Source organism: Narcine bancroftii, chromosome 10 (genome assembly GCF_036971445.1).
Source record: "Narcine bancroftii isolate sNarBan1 chromosome 10, sNarBan1.hap1, whole genome shotgun sequence".
Lineage (NCBI taxonomy): Eukaryota > Metazoa > Chordata > Chondrichthyes > Torpediniformes > Narcinidae > Narcine > Narcine bancroftii.
The window spans coordinates 12,939,250-12,951,887 of NC_091478.1; the positions used below are offsets into that span (position 1 = coordinate 12,939,250).

At 38.6% G+C, this 12,638-nt stretch overlaps 1 protein-coding gene across 2 annotated transcripts in view; it reads right to left on the reverse strand.

Annotated features, from left to right (window-relative positions):
* Positions 1-682: 682 nt before the first annotated feature.
* Positions 683-12,638, reverse strand: part of lsm1 (LSM1, U6 small nuclear RNA associated) — a 14,171-nt gene continuing 2,215 nt past the window's right edge. For both annotated transcript variants that reach the window (XM_069899885.1, XM_069899886.1), the window contains 3 exons: positions 7,209-7,277; positions 1,635-1,750; positions 683-1,429 (listed from right to left, as the gene is read on the reverse strand). In XM_069899885.1, the coding sequence (XP_069755986.1) occupies positions 1,259-1,429; positions 1,635-1,750; positions 7,209-7,277 (356 nt within the window). In that variant the 3' untranslated portion in view covers positions 683-1,258. The remainder of the gene's footprint in view (positions 1,430-1,634; positions 1,751-7,208; positions 7,278-12,638) is intronic.

A 12,638-nucleotide genomic window follows, 5' to 3' on the forward strand; every position in this document is an offset into this window, starting at 1 on the left:
ACAGTAGCGCATCATTTTACCTAAACCAAGTTTTCTAATCAGTCTTAATAAAAACGTACACTACTTTCATTTTAAGAACTTGATTTTTTTTTACAAAATATCTCCAAAATGGTAAAATTATCCTTTGATTTCTTAAATGTTTAACCATGTTTTAATCTTTTTATTGCAATGTCAACAATGCTGTCACATTCTCAGTTATTGCTCCTTGAACATTATTTTGTGGAGCAAAATATATTGAGCTAAATCTCACTGCTGTCAGCAATTCTGAACAAAATCTCCATCGTTAAGTCAATTGATTGTTGAGCTTGCAGTTAATAAAATAGAATTAATAAGTGATAAATAAAAAAAGTCAAGCTCGCCATCCTCACAAAGTAGCCATTCTCAATGGGGACCATACAGCAACCCCACCCCTGGGATCACAGCACATTTAACCCCTTGTGGTTATGGATTTAAATCATAATTTTTTTTAGCATTCAGTAGGATAGAAGTAGAGAAGAAACAAACTAAACTTGACTATTTCATAGGGAAGGGGGCCCATAAACTTTCAGCAAAGTCCAAAGGGGGCGATAGCCAAACAAAAGGTGGAGATTGGCTAATTGAGTCATAAAGGAATACTTTCTCATTTGCTATTATGGTAGTCAATAAAAGTGTTAACGGTCATAGATGGGAATAGACAAACAAATATTATAAAAGGAGTTTATTGCATTTGCTTATTAATAAAAGCTTGCATCTGAGGACTTTCAACAATATACAAAACGTCCCAGAGCAGTCACAACTAATGTTCAGTGGTGACTTTGTTCTTTATGCAAATTCAGCACTTAATTTCTGATCAAGTTACATATGGTAAACAAATTAGCTGAAAAAGTAATTTCTAATTTTTTTCTATTTTCAGTAAATGCAGAGGATTTATTTTAAGCAAGAAAATGTATCCCTCAATAATGCATTGATTAATATTATCAATCTTACACAAAATGGGGAACCCATGCCTTGTGACTAGTGTTTCATTATCATGAAGACTTCCACTGTTATATTTTCAAATCAAGAGCGTGGGATCTGAAAGCCAGTGAAGTTGCGCAATATATTCTTTCCAATGCTTTGTCTTTAAAAAGTATGGCTATTTCATACTCACCATTGTAAAATATAGTCTAAAAACACCTTCTGTTCAGTCATTTTTAGATACAATCTATCCCTTCAACAGGAAGATGTAGTCATTCAAGTCCCTTGAAGGTGGTTTAAAAGTGTGACATTGCACTTTTATTTAGTATTCGTCAAGAGCATCAGTACGAGGGATAGATAATCCTCGTTCTTTTAATGCTTCGCTTTTTGCCTTTTCGGCCTCTTGCTTTTCATGCTGCTGAACTCTTTGAGCTTCTAGAATTTCCTCAATTGACACTCGCTGCAAAGGTGTATCAGTCTCCCTCTCCAGATCCTGAAAGGGCAATGTTAGTCATTAAACCAACACAAACATTGCAACAAATTTAAACAGCAATACAATTACCTCCATAACTCAATTAGAAAAACATTATTCTAAGACTGAACCTACAATGTGAACTCTTTACCATATTCTTCAAGTAATACAATAATTGATTCCATGTCATAAGATGGATAGGATAAATGGGATTAATTAAACTTACTATTTCCCCCAGAAGTACCACATTTTCCCCTCGGACAACAAAAATCCCTCTTGGAATATCACCATATTTCCTTCCTACATGGATTCGTTCCACTGTGCGATGAAGAACCAAATTAGCTATGAAATGGAGAGGAGGGGAATTAATACAATTGTCTAGCAAAGAGCTCATTCATAAAAGAGAGTATGCAACATTTAATGTACATAATATTGATTCCGGTTACCGTTGCTTTGCTGTCTCAGAGCTGAATCACTATTGCCTAAACCAAGCATGAATCATAGATTACATAACAACATGAAAAATAAAAAATCTCAGCAAGAATTGGCAGAACAATTCGAATTGTTTGTATGAAAAGGCTCTTTGAAAAAAATACTTATGTTCCAAACTTTTATGATGAATGTCAACATTTAAGGGATGATTTATTTTTTTTCTCCTGCCTTTAGGATGAGAATGATCTGTACATCAAGCAATTTTAAACGTGAAAAAATTATCAAATTATTTTATTAGGCAGCTCATGAACATGTGAAATGTGACTGAAGTACACAACAGTGGAGAGGTCACGAACTGAAATATTTAAATTTAGACATACCTACAGCATCGTAAGAGGCCATTTCGGCCCACAATTTACACCCAGTTAACCCACACCCCGGTATGTTTTGACAGTGGGAGGAAATCAGAGCCCCTGGGGAAAACCCGCGCAAACACAGGGAGAATCCACCAACTCCTTACAAACAGCGCAGGATTCAAACTGTTACAGTGTGGTGCTAACCATGCCAACCAATACTTTTTCTTTCTGCAGATACTGCCAACTTACTACAAATTCCTTGCATTTTCTTTTTTTATTATTTAAATACTCATCGTTTCAAGTATTATTTTTCAGGTGAACACCAAGGAAAGTCAGACCTCTAGTAAAATAAAGTATCAATTACTCACTTGTGGCACCTATTTTTCTGTCTCCAGCTCTATTACCACAAAGCGCAAATGGAAAACAGTAAGGTTCAAAGATGATGAATTAAAATACCATCATCCCTCCAATAGTTAAAGAGACCAATATTTCTGGAGTTGATAGTTCTGATGCAGTGAAATTGTTGTGTCATACAACTTGTTTTCTCCTTAATGGTTTAATTTCAAACTGTAAGGGATAGCATTCACAGTTTTGTTAGCTAGGAAGTGAATAAAGTCTTGCATAGTATGTTAAAAATTGAAGAATAGGACAGTGTTCTCAAATTAAACTAAATCACATCAGAAGGTTACTTGCTCTCTCATTTTAAACACCATTCAAGAAAGCAGCATGGTATCGCGGCTCATAGAGCCATCGGCTTGCAGCATCAGGGACCTAGGTTCAGTCCTGACCTTGGCTGCTGTCTGTGAAGAGTTTGCATGTTCCCTTTGTGACCATGTAGTTTTCTTTCATATCCCAATTTCCTCCCACAGTGATGTGCATGTTAATAGACTAATTGGCCCTATTGTGTGTAAATGGTAAAATCTAGAGAAAGGAAGCTAAAAATGTGAGGAGATTAAAACAAATGAGATTAATGTCAAATTTAGAGTTAATTTTTGATTTGATGTTAGTGTGGATTTGATGGGCTGAACCACCTGTAATGTGTTGCATCTTTCTGTGACACAATGATGGAAGTTTGCTTGACTACATTTTTGTTTTACTATGTTAAGATGAAGCACATCAAGAATTGGTCTAACTAGTGCAGTGGTTCACAATTTTTTTTCCACTCACACATCACCTTAAGTAATCCATAGGTGCTCTGTGGTTAGTAACTCCTGTTCGGCTCCGAATCATGGGTCCTCTACCGGCATCACCTATGGCTCCTAGAACGCTTCCACCAGCGTTGTCTCCGCTCCATCCTCAACATTCATTGGAGCGACTTCATCCCTAACATCGAAGTACTCGAGATGCAGAGGCCGACAGCATCGAGTCCACGCTCCTGAAGATCCAGCTGCGCTGGGTGGTTCACGTCTCCAGAATGGAGGACCATCGCCTTCCTAAGATCGTGTTATATGGCGAGCTCTCCACTGGCCACCGTGACAGAGGTGCACCAAAGAAGAGGTACAAGGACTGCCTAAAGAAATCTCTTGGTGCCTGCCACATTGACCACCGCCAGTGGGCTGATATCGCCTCAAACCGTGCATCTTGGCGCCTCACAGTTCGGTGGGCAGCAACCTCCTTGGAAGAAGACCGCAGAGCCCACCTCACTGACAAAAGACAAAGGAGGAAAAACCCAACACCCAACCCCAACCAACCAATTTTCCCCTGCAACCGCTGCAACCGTGTCTGCCTGTCCCACATCGGACTTGTCAGCCACAATCGAGCCTGCAGCAGACGTGGACGTACCCCTCCATAAATCTTCGTCCGCGAAGCCAAGCCAAAGAAGACTTACGGTGGTATGTGAGTGAGGAAAAAATGTGACAACAATGTTTCTCCACAGACTGATGAACTCTTCTGCTGAGAAACATAAAGTGGCTTCAATTATTCTAATCAGACGTAGGAAAGAATGAGCAGCGGATAATTGGTGTTGAAGGTGCAAAAAGTATCAGAGTGTGTTCGTGAAATGTTTCTTATTCATTTGAATTTAACAAGAATAGCAAGTTCTCTTCCTCTTCTACAAGAACTATAGACGACCCATCAATAGTCATTTAAGTTAAATTATCAAATAAAGCTCAACTTTATGAGGAACCTTTGTGCCTTTCAAGGCTTCTTACTTGAGCGATCAACTACAAAAGGAAAAATTAAGAGCAAGTAATCCTGATTTCAACAGTTTAAACCTCAATATTGCAAAAGGCTAAGGCAGAAGCCCCAAGTACTTAAATCTTCATTCTTAAATCTCAATAACTGCCTTTGTTCAATGACATTTTTTGAAAAACCGCTAGCTCAGAAGTTGAAAACACAATGTTCTATCTGACTTTGCTTCCATCGCTTTGCTGCGTTCGGCTACTGCACAAATCTACACTGCAATTAAAAAAATGGATTGTAGCCGAGGGAGCAGACCTCAGAAGGGCATTGTTGAAGAGAGCAGATTGTGCCCCACAGTTCAGGTAGGCTGAGGAGAGGGATCAGAGTTGGCATCGGGAGCTCCGGTATGTGCCTGTAGGCCGATTGCTGAGGGGAGTCTTATGTATGCCTAAATGTGTATTTGGCTGTTTGATTAAGTGAGATATTTACATTTATTGTTCCAATAATTCTAACATTGGTTTGAGCAATTTATTAACACTTCATCAAAAAAAGTCAGTCCACGACTAGCCCCTTCTTTACAGGATCATAATTCATGAGAAGAGGAACTAAGCAGATTTGAAACCAAGATGGTCCAAGATAACTCGTTAAGGATAGCTCAGGACAGGTACTAGCTGGTTTCCAATTGCATAACTATCAATATTCATAGATGAGAAATAAAAATATTTAAATTATTAAAAGAAATCCATTCAGCGATTACTCCATGCTATTTTTTTTTGTTGTTACATTAATGATTTTGTTTATCCTATTTGTCAAAGTTTCATAAAACATGAGAACTTCAAAAGGCAGATTAACAGAAAAGCATTCTTGAATTTCCGTGTGTAAAGCCACGCTGAAATTACATTCCTGTAGTTACATTTTGCTCAGGGTTCTCGAGCAATGTATTGCAAGTTCTCACAGATGTTGTTGTGTAATATGGAGATACTCTCCTTCCAAGCAGTTCTTAGAGACAACTTCTTTTTGGTATCGTTGAAGCTGTCTTACAGTGGTGCAATGAACAGAGCTACTACCTCACAACTCCATCGATCTGGCTTCTGCCCTGAACTCTGGCCCTGTCTGTGTGCAGTTTACACATTCTCCCTGTGACCATGTGAACTTCCTTTGGATGCTTGATTTTCTTTGTGAATCTCAAAGATGCGGGCAGGTAGATTATTGACCATTGCTCTGGTGTGTAAGTCAGTTGTAGAATCTGGTGGGGGGGGGGGGTGGGAGAAATGATAGAAATGCGGGGGGAAAAAGAGAAAAGCATAGATTTGTAAAAATAATTACGGGAAAGTCTGAGCAAACTTGATGGGCCAAAGGGGCATTTTCATACTGGATCATTCTTGAGGAAAAAAAATGGAACTGGAAGGTACATAGACTTTAAAGGGTGTGAAGTCAAAGGTTTTAACGTTGTGTTGCCCTTGGCGGAGGTCTGCATTCTACCTAGTGCCCTTTAGTTCAAAATGATTTGTGTGCCAAAATAGTTTCTTTTGTATTTGAGATGTACTACTTATTCTTGCAATTTAAAATAAATTTAGCAGTTTCAGGTTTTGTGCTTTTCATGTTTTCTTCAAAATATCTGTTTTTGAAAAGAGAAGTTGGCAATTTTTTTTGGGGGGGAGTAGTACTTGGCCTTGCCTAGTGCACAAAATAGTCTGGCACCAGCCCTGGCTGTGTAACACCCAATTGAATTCCTCTTATAAACAAATCTATAATTTACACCTGGATTTAGCCCCTTTCACATTGGCAGACCGCTAAATTGGCAGTTCCACAAACCGTTTGAGAATACCAGTAGAGCCATTCACACTGGATCAAATTCTCACTGGTTCTCTGTGCAGAGCAAAGGGCCACCTCTTCTCCAGCGGCGATATCCTGCATACCCCCTGTCCCGTTCTCACTGGGCAAACCAGTATGCTAATTCAAAACAAATCAGCAATGATACTCCCTCCCTTGGTGGTTCATCCCCGGGGCAATTTGACCCCTGCATGCCAGTTCGCAAGCATTCACACTGGCACGTTAACCGTTAGATTGGCAGTTAATTACTGGGTAAAAGTGCCAGTGTGGAAGAGGCTTTTGAGTGAGGAGTATTTTCAAAACATAATTCTGAAATATCGCTCCTTGTTCTGAACTTCCACGATCAATTCCAATCCATTATTCAACATGCATCGCATTTCTTTAATCATTTAAAGAAATATTTAAATCTTAGCCACTAATCTTATCTGAGATCTGTAATTCAATTTCATGTTTCTCAGCAGAAGATTTCACCAACCTACTGTCAAGAAAAAGAACATTTTTTTGAGATGTGCTTCATAACCAGATAACCCTAAAACCATTTACGGAGCGGAAACAGGCCATGTTGGCCTTTCGAGTCCGCATCGGTTCACTGATTTTGTGCGCCCTCTTCAGACATTGGTCCCGGTAGATCTTCATTCAATAACGATGGGCGAATTCAATGCAGGTGGAATCAAATAGCAAAACTATGAGCAAACCGATTGGCTGTCTGTGGACCAAAAATAGTAAAACTTGACGAGATTAAAAGGAAAACAAATTGTAGACCAGCAAGCTTCTCTGAATCAGTGTTGAGAGAATAAGTATCTACTAATGAGCTTTAGCTTCATTTGGGAACATTGTTGTCCAACAGTTCTACGGTGTGTGGTATAGTAATCACATTTTATTGCCAAATGTGGTTAGTATACTGCTCAGTTGAACAATTTATTGACTGAGCATCGATCAAATATATTCCCTGTTTTCTCTCTCTACTGATGCTGCCTGACCTGCTGAGAATTTTGGACACTTTCTGCTTTTATTAGCACTGTTACACAATTGTCTTCTATTGCTATCACAATACTTACCAAATTGATCTACACTTCTCAAATATCCAATTAATGTTCTCCCATCTCGAAGCACTACTAAATGCTTTTCTGTAAGAGGGAAAATAAATAGTTTAGGTGGTTACAAAGTATTTAAAGCAACATTCTTGAAAACTGATATGAGCTAATGCCAATTTCTCACTATAACCACTACAATCCCCGTGCTATCAGAGTTCTATCCCTAACCAGAGAATACAAAAGAAAGAAAAACACTAGCTCAAATTTGATGTGTTACGTAGTTGGTTTTGCTGCTGTTAAATTCTAAAAACTATGAATAAATTCACATTAAGCAAATGCAGAAGTTTTTTTTTTGCAATATGCAAAAGTTAGTATATAAAACAATTTTAGGTTTTAACCTAATTGAGTAAATAATGAGTTTCTGAAACCATTTTGCACAATTACAAAAATATCTTTGTTTTAACCTCTCAAGCATTATACTGGTCACATTTATCTCCTCCAATTTTTACCTCATAGAAATATTTACTGCTTGTACCTTATTCTACACCAAGAATTGTTCAATCATTTTCTGTTCTGATTGAAAATTGGCTAATGTTGCCCCAACACATCCTACCTCAGAGTTGGAGTCTTTTTTTTCCTAACCACCCTACATCCTGCACGCCTCTCTCAAACTCCCCAATCATATCACTCTGCTCTATGAAGACCATCTAGCAATGTCAGCCATGTTCTCAGCTGCCTTGGCCCATTCCCTGAATTCTTTCATTCATTTTCTTTCAAGGCTTTCAAGGCTTTCAAATTTATCTTAATCCTGCCTAGTAGCTATTTGCCTTGATGTTTATTTTTGCATCATTACCATTTGATAGATTTTCACACAATGATTAACATCACTATTAAAATAATTGACAAATGGCTATCAGTTGACAAAATAGAGCAAAGACCATCTGCAGGATGAATTGTTTTTATTGTAATTGATGTTTGTTAATCTAAATGTCAAGAATGAATCTGATTCTAGAAAACTTCATCTGGGAATGAAATATCTTCTTAGTCATTTAAAATAATAAAAGGAACATTCTCTCCGATATTAATTTTAAATTTATAATAATTTACGGTGCCATTTTCTTCAAAGGAATCGTAAATAAATACTATTGAAAATACTGATTTAATGAACAACTTATACCAGTACACACCTGTAGTTATATGTCTCCTTTTATCCATTAAGCACAGTATACATTGAATACATTTAAGAGGTCATCTCTGGAAATTCTGAACACTTTTCAGAAAGGTAGATCCATTTAAATTTAAAAGTTAAATTTATATATACAGAACGGTAACAGGCCCTTTTGGCTCATGAGCCCATACCGCCCAATTACACCACAAGCCCGGTATATTTTTGAAGGGTGGGAGGAAACCTGAGCACCTGGAGGAAATCCATGCAGAAACAGGGTGAATGTACAAACTCCTTACAGACAGTGCCGGATTTGAGTCATGGCCATTGGCGCTGTAACAGCATGCATTGCGCTAACCATGCCACCCCTTTAATTCAGTGGAATAATATTTGCTGATTTTGAAGTTTACTTAAACTATTCCAGTGTTATGTGTTTTTTAAAAAAATGAATGAAAAGTATTTGGAAGCTTAGAATTTATGAATACAACAGGATATATGATAGTGAAGTGCATCAATGTGTTGGGGATGCAGGAGCAGTGTTCCCTTCACACCTTTACAAGGTCACACTTTAGCCAAATCCGCTATCACCATTCACAGTGTAGACCACTTTAGTGCATGGACACGTGTTGAGCCAAATGTCACCGTGACAATGCCGATTATGAAAATAATTCACAACTCTTTGGCATTTCTCTATCATGATTTAAGATGTTTCCAAAATACTTCTGGGCCTTCAAGTTAAATAAGCAAAACCCCTGGATCATCTGAACAACGACACATACATCAGACTACTTTTAATCAATTGCAGCTCAGCTTTCAACACCATCACACCCTCAGAATTGGTCAGCAAGCTTCCAAACCTGGGCTCTGCGACTGGATCCTTAATGTCCTTATCAGAAGACCACAAAGAGTGTGGATCAGTAACAACATCTCCTCACTGACAATCAACACAGGCACATCTAAAGGATGTGCCACTCTACTCTTTCTAAGGCAAGGCACAATTCAAATGCCATTTTCAAATTTGCTGAGAACCCCATGGTTGTCGGCAGAATCACAGATGGCAATGAGGAAGCATGCAGGAGTGAGATAGAAGAGCTAGTTGAGTGGTGTCACAACCGCCACCTTACACTCAGCATTTGCAAAACTAACGAGCTGATTGTTGGCTTCAAGAAGGGGAAACCAGGAGAACACAAACCAGTCCTCATCACGGGCTCAGCAGTGGCGAGGGGGAAAAAAAACCTTCAAATTCCTAGGAGTCAAGACAAAAGTTCATTACAATCAACCTGATTCTGAAAATAATTCAGGTACAAGGGACTGCAGATGTTGGAATCTGGAGGAAACGGACACTTGACATTTTGGGTTGACACCCTTCATTTGGACTGAAAGAGCTGATGGTGAGGTGTGGAGCAAAAGCTAGGAAGTGATAGGTCAAATGGGGGAGGGAAGGGTGGAAATAGCAACAGAGGCTGGGAATGATGACCATTCTTAAAGCAGAACCTTAGCTGCCAGGCCTCCAGCACAGGTGGATTGAGAGGCTACAAAATTTAAAAACGGGTAAAATTGCAGGGACACGTGCAGGCCACATCAAGCAAGCACAATCCAGGTCCTTGTATATGCTTACAGAAATGTTAGATGTTAAACACTAGGGGGAAAAAAAAGGACAATTTTCATTAGGAAGTGAAGATTCTACGTATGCAGTTGCAAACCTTATTTCACGTAATAATGGATAAAGTTTTGAATCCTATTAATCTTATAGATGTTTTTAAAAAATCTCCAATGTTATCTATACAGAAATTATTTGCTACAAAGTTCTGTGTACTTTTGTCATTCCTCATGCACAATATAATAACACTACCAGAAATAATCTTTACTGTCAATACAAGCATACTTTATTATTTAAGTTTGCTTTGTAATCTCATACAAAGCTAGGAAGGATCTTACTCCCAGAATACGAAATATTGAGCCTATCACTTGTATTTACAAAATATTTTCCGAGATGATTAAAAAATTAAGCAATATTGCTGAACATTAAAATTTGCCGTTTTTAAAATACTGCTGTGTTGAAGCAGCCATTTAACATTAAATGAGAATGCCTTGCTGTAAGAATATAATTTTAGAAATATTTGCTTTGTTAAAACCTTTGAAGACAAATCATGTAAATGTAATGATGGTTTAATCGCAGATCCATCACTCCATTTCATCACACTGTTTGTTATATTTTGGAAATCTGACGGCAATGCTATCTGACCAAGTGTCAAAAAGTGAATAAATATTACTACTTTCCTTTTAAGTGGTATTCCAAACAGTTCTACTGATTCAAGGATATGTGTATATTGCAGAACAGACATTAGTCACTTTCCTTTTTACAATCTACTTTGCATAAACAGTTTTAACAACCACATCTCAAAGTCTAAATGATTTCTTCACCTTCTTCACATCAACTATTTAAAACATGATCAGCATTGAATTTGTTCATTCATAAAGGTCCAATCTTCTATTTATAAAACAGTTTACTGTAAGTTCACCTGGTGTGTAATATGGTGATAGAATGCCAGTTCCACTTTGGTGGTGTCAAAGCACCTACGCTATCCATCCTCTTATTTTCAACAACTGATCTGGAGCTCGACAAAGAACTCGAAATGTTCCAACCCCTGCATGAATTCTCTACCTAAGCAAGCTTTGGCATAACCTACACACTGATTCACTAGAGACAAACAGGAAAATTTGGTATTTCTGCGTGTCAATTAATCTGATTATGTGAGCAAAAGATTATAAAATAGTCCTTATTATCCATGCCATGACGGATGGCTGTTGGATTGACCACTGCTTAATTCATGCTGTATTCGCTATCAGCTTGGCTCCAAAGCAAAACTGACAAAAGAAACATGGTGCAAGAAAGATGATGTTGAAGAATTCACAGAATTCATGTCTTGGATAGCACTTCACAGACAACCTGTTGACTGTTGACCAATAGAAATGATCCACAGCTTCTGAGCTCATCTGATGATCACCATATTTAGCACCTGTGAAGGTATTCTCCATATAAGGCGGCACAATTAGTGTAGCAGTTAGTGCAATGCTATTATAGTGCCGGCAACTGGGGTTCAAATGCCACACTGTTTTGTAAGAAGTTTGTACGTTCTCTCCGTGTCTGCATGGATTTCCTCTCACTGTTCAAAACGTACCAGGATTGTTGGTCAAATTGGTGTAATTGAGTGGCACAGGCTCGTGGGCTAAAGGGCCTGTTACCATGCTGTATGTCTAAAAAAAATGTACTGCTTGAAAACAGCAGGACTGAATTGAGGATAACAATGAAGTCCAGGAATTAAGTGCATTTGCAAGGTTCTTTTGGATTGACAATTCCACGTCTTAAACAATTCCACTGTTGAGGCCAACAGAAAACTACTGCCTAAAGAACAGATGGTGGGCAGAGAAAGAGCAGAAAATCAAGCAACTTCATCACCATGGTCTTCATTGTTCATCTGCAGCATTAAGACAACAATGGCCCCAAACATCCAAGAACTCAACCTAAGAACCAAGACATAAATGGTGGAGACATAAGGAATCTAGTGCACACTCTTGTCAGATTCCAGCAAAGGTAGTCTCTCTCTGTAGTGGAAAGCACCTAGTTCCTTAGCTTAGTGACCTATCATGGATGCACATCTCCTCACTTGTTAGGAAGGCACAACAGCTACTACACTTCCTTGAGAAGTCTGAAGCAGGCAAGGCAACCGGCCACCATTTTCATTAAGGACCCCTTCCCTCCCACACACAGCATCTTTCATCTGCTCCTGTTGGGGGAAGAGATACGGGTGTATCACCGCTAGCACCACCAGGCTGAGAAACTGTTTCTTCCAATGGGCAATGAGAATGCTGAATGATCAAAGGAACTTCTCACATTAACCATCCGAGACTCTCATATTTACAAAACAATATTTCTTTATCTATATACATGAATATATGTCCAACATATGTATAGTTTGTCTCTATGTGTGTCATGTCTGATTGTGTGTCTGTGTGTTTTGCACTGAGGACCAGAGAATGCAGTTTTGTTGGGTTGTACTTCTGCAGTCAGATGTCAATAAACTTGACTTGGTCACTACTGGTCACCCTCCAGTACTTGTTTCCATCTTCACCTGCCTCTCACCACTCCTGGCTTCCACCTACCTCTGTGTTCAAAATCCATCACCCAGTTCTATCTGCCCATCATCCTTCAACCCTCCTCAGACCATCTATCACCTACTGGCTCCTGTCTCATCCTTTTCCCTCTTCTCTTTATATTGCCTATCTTC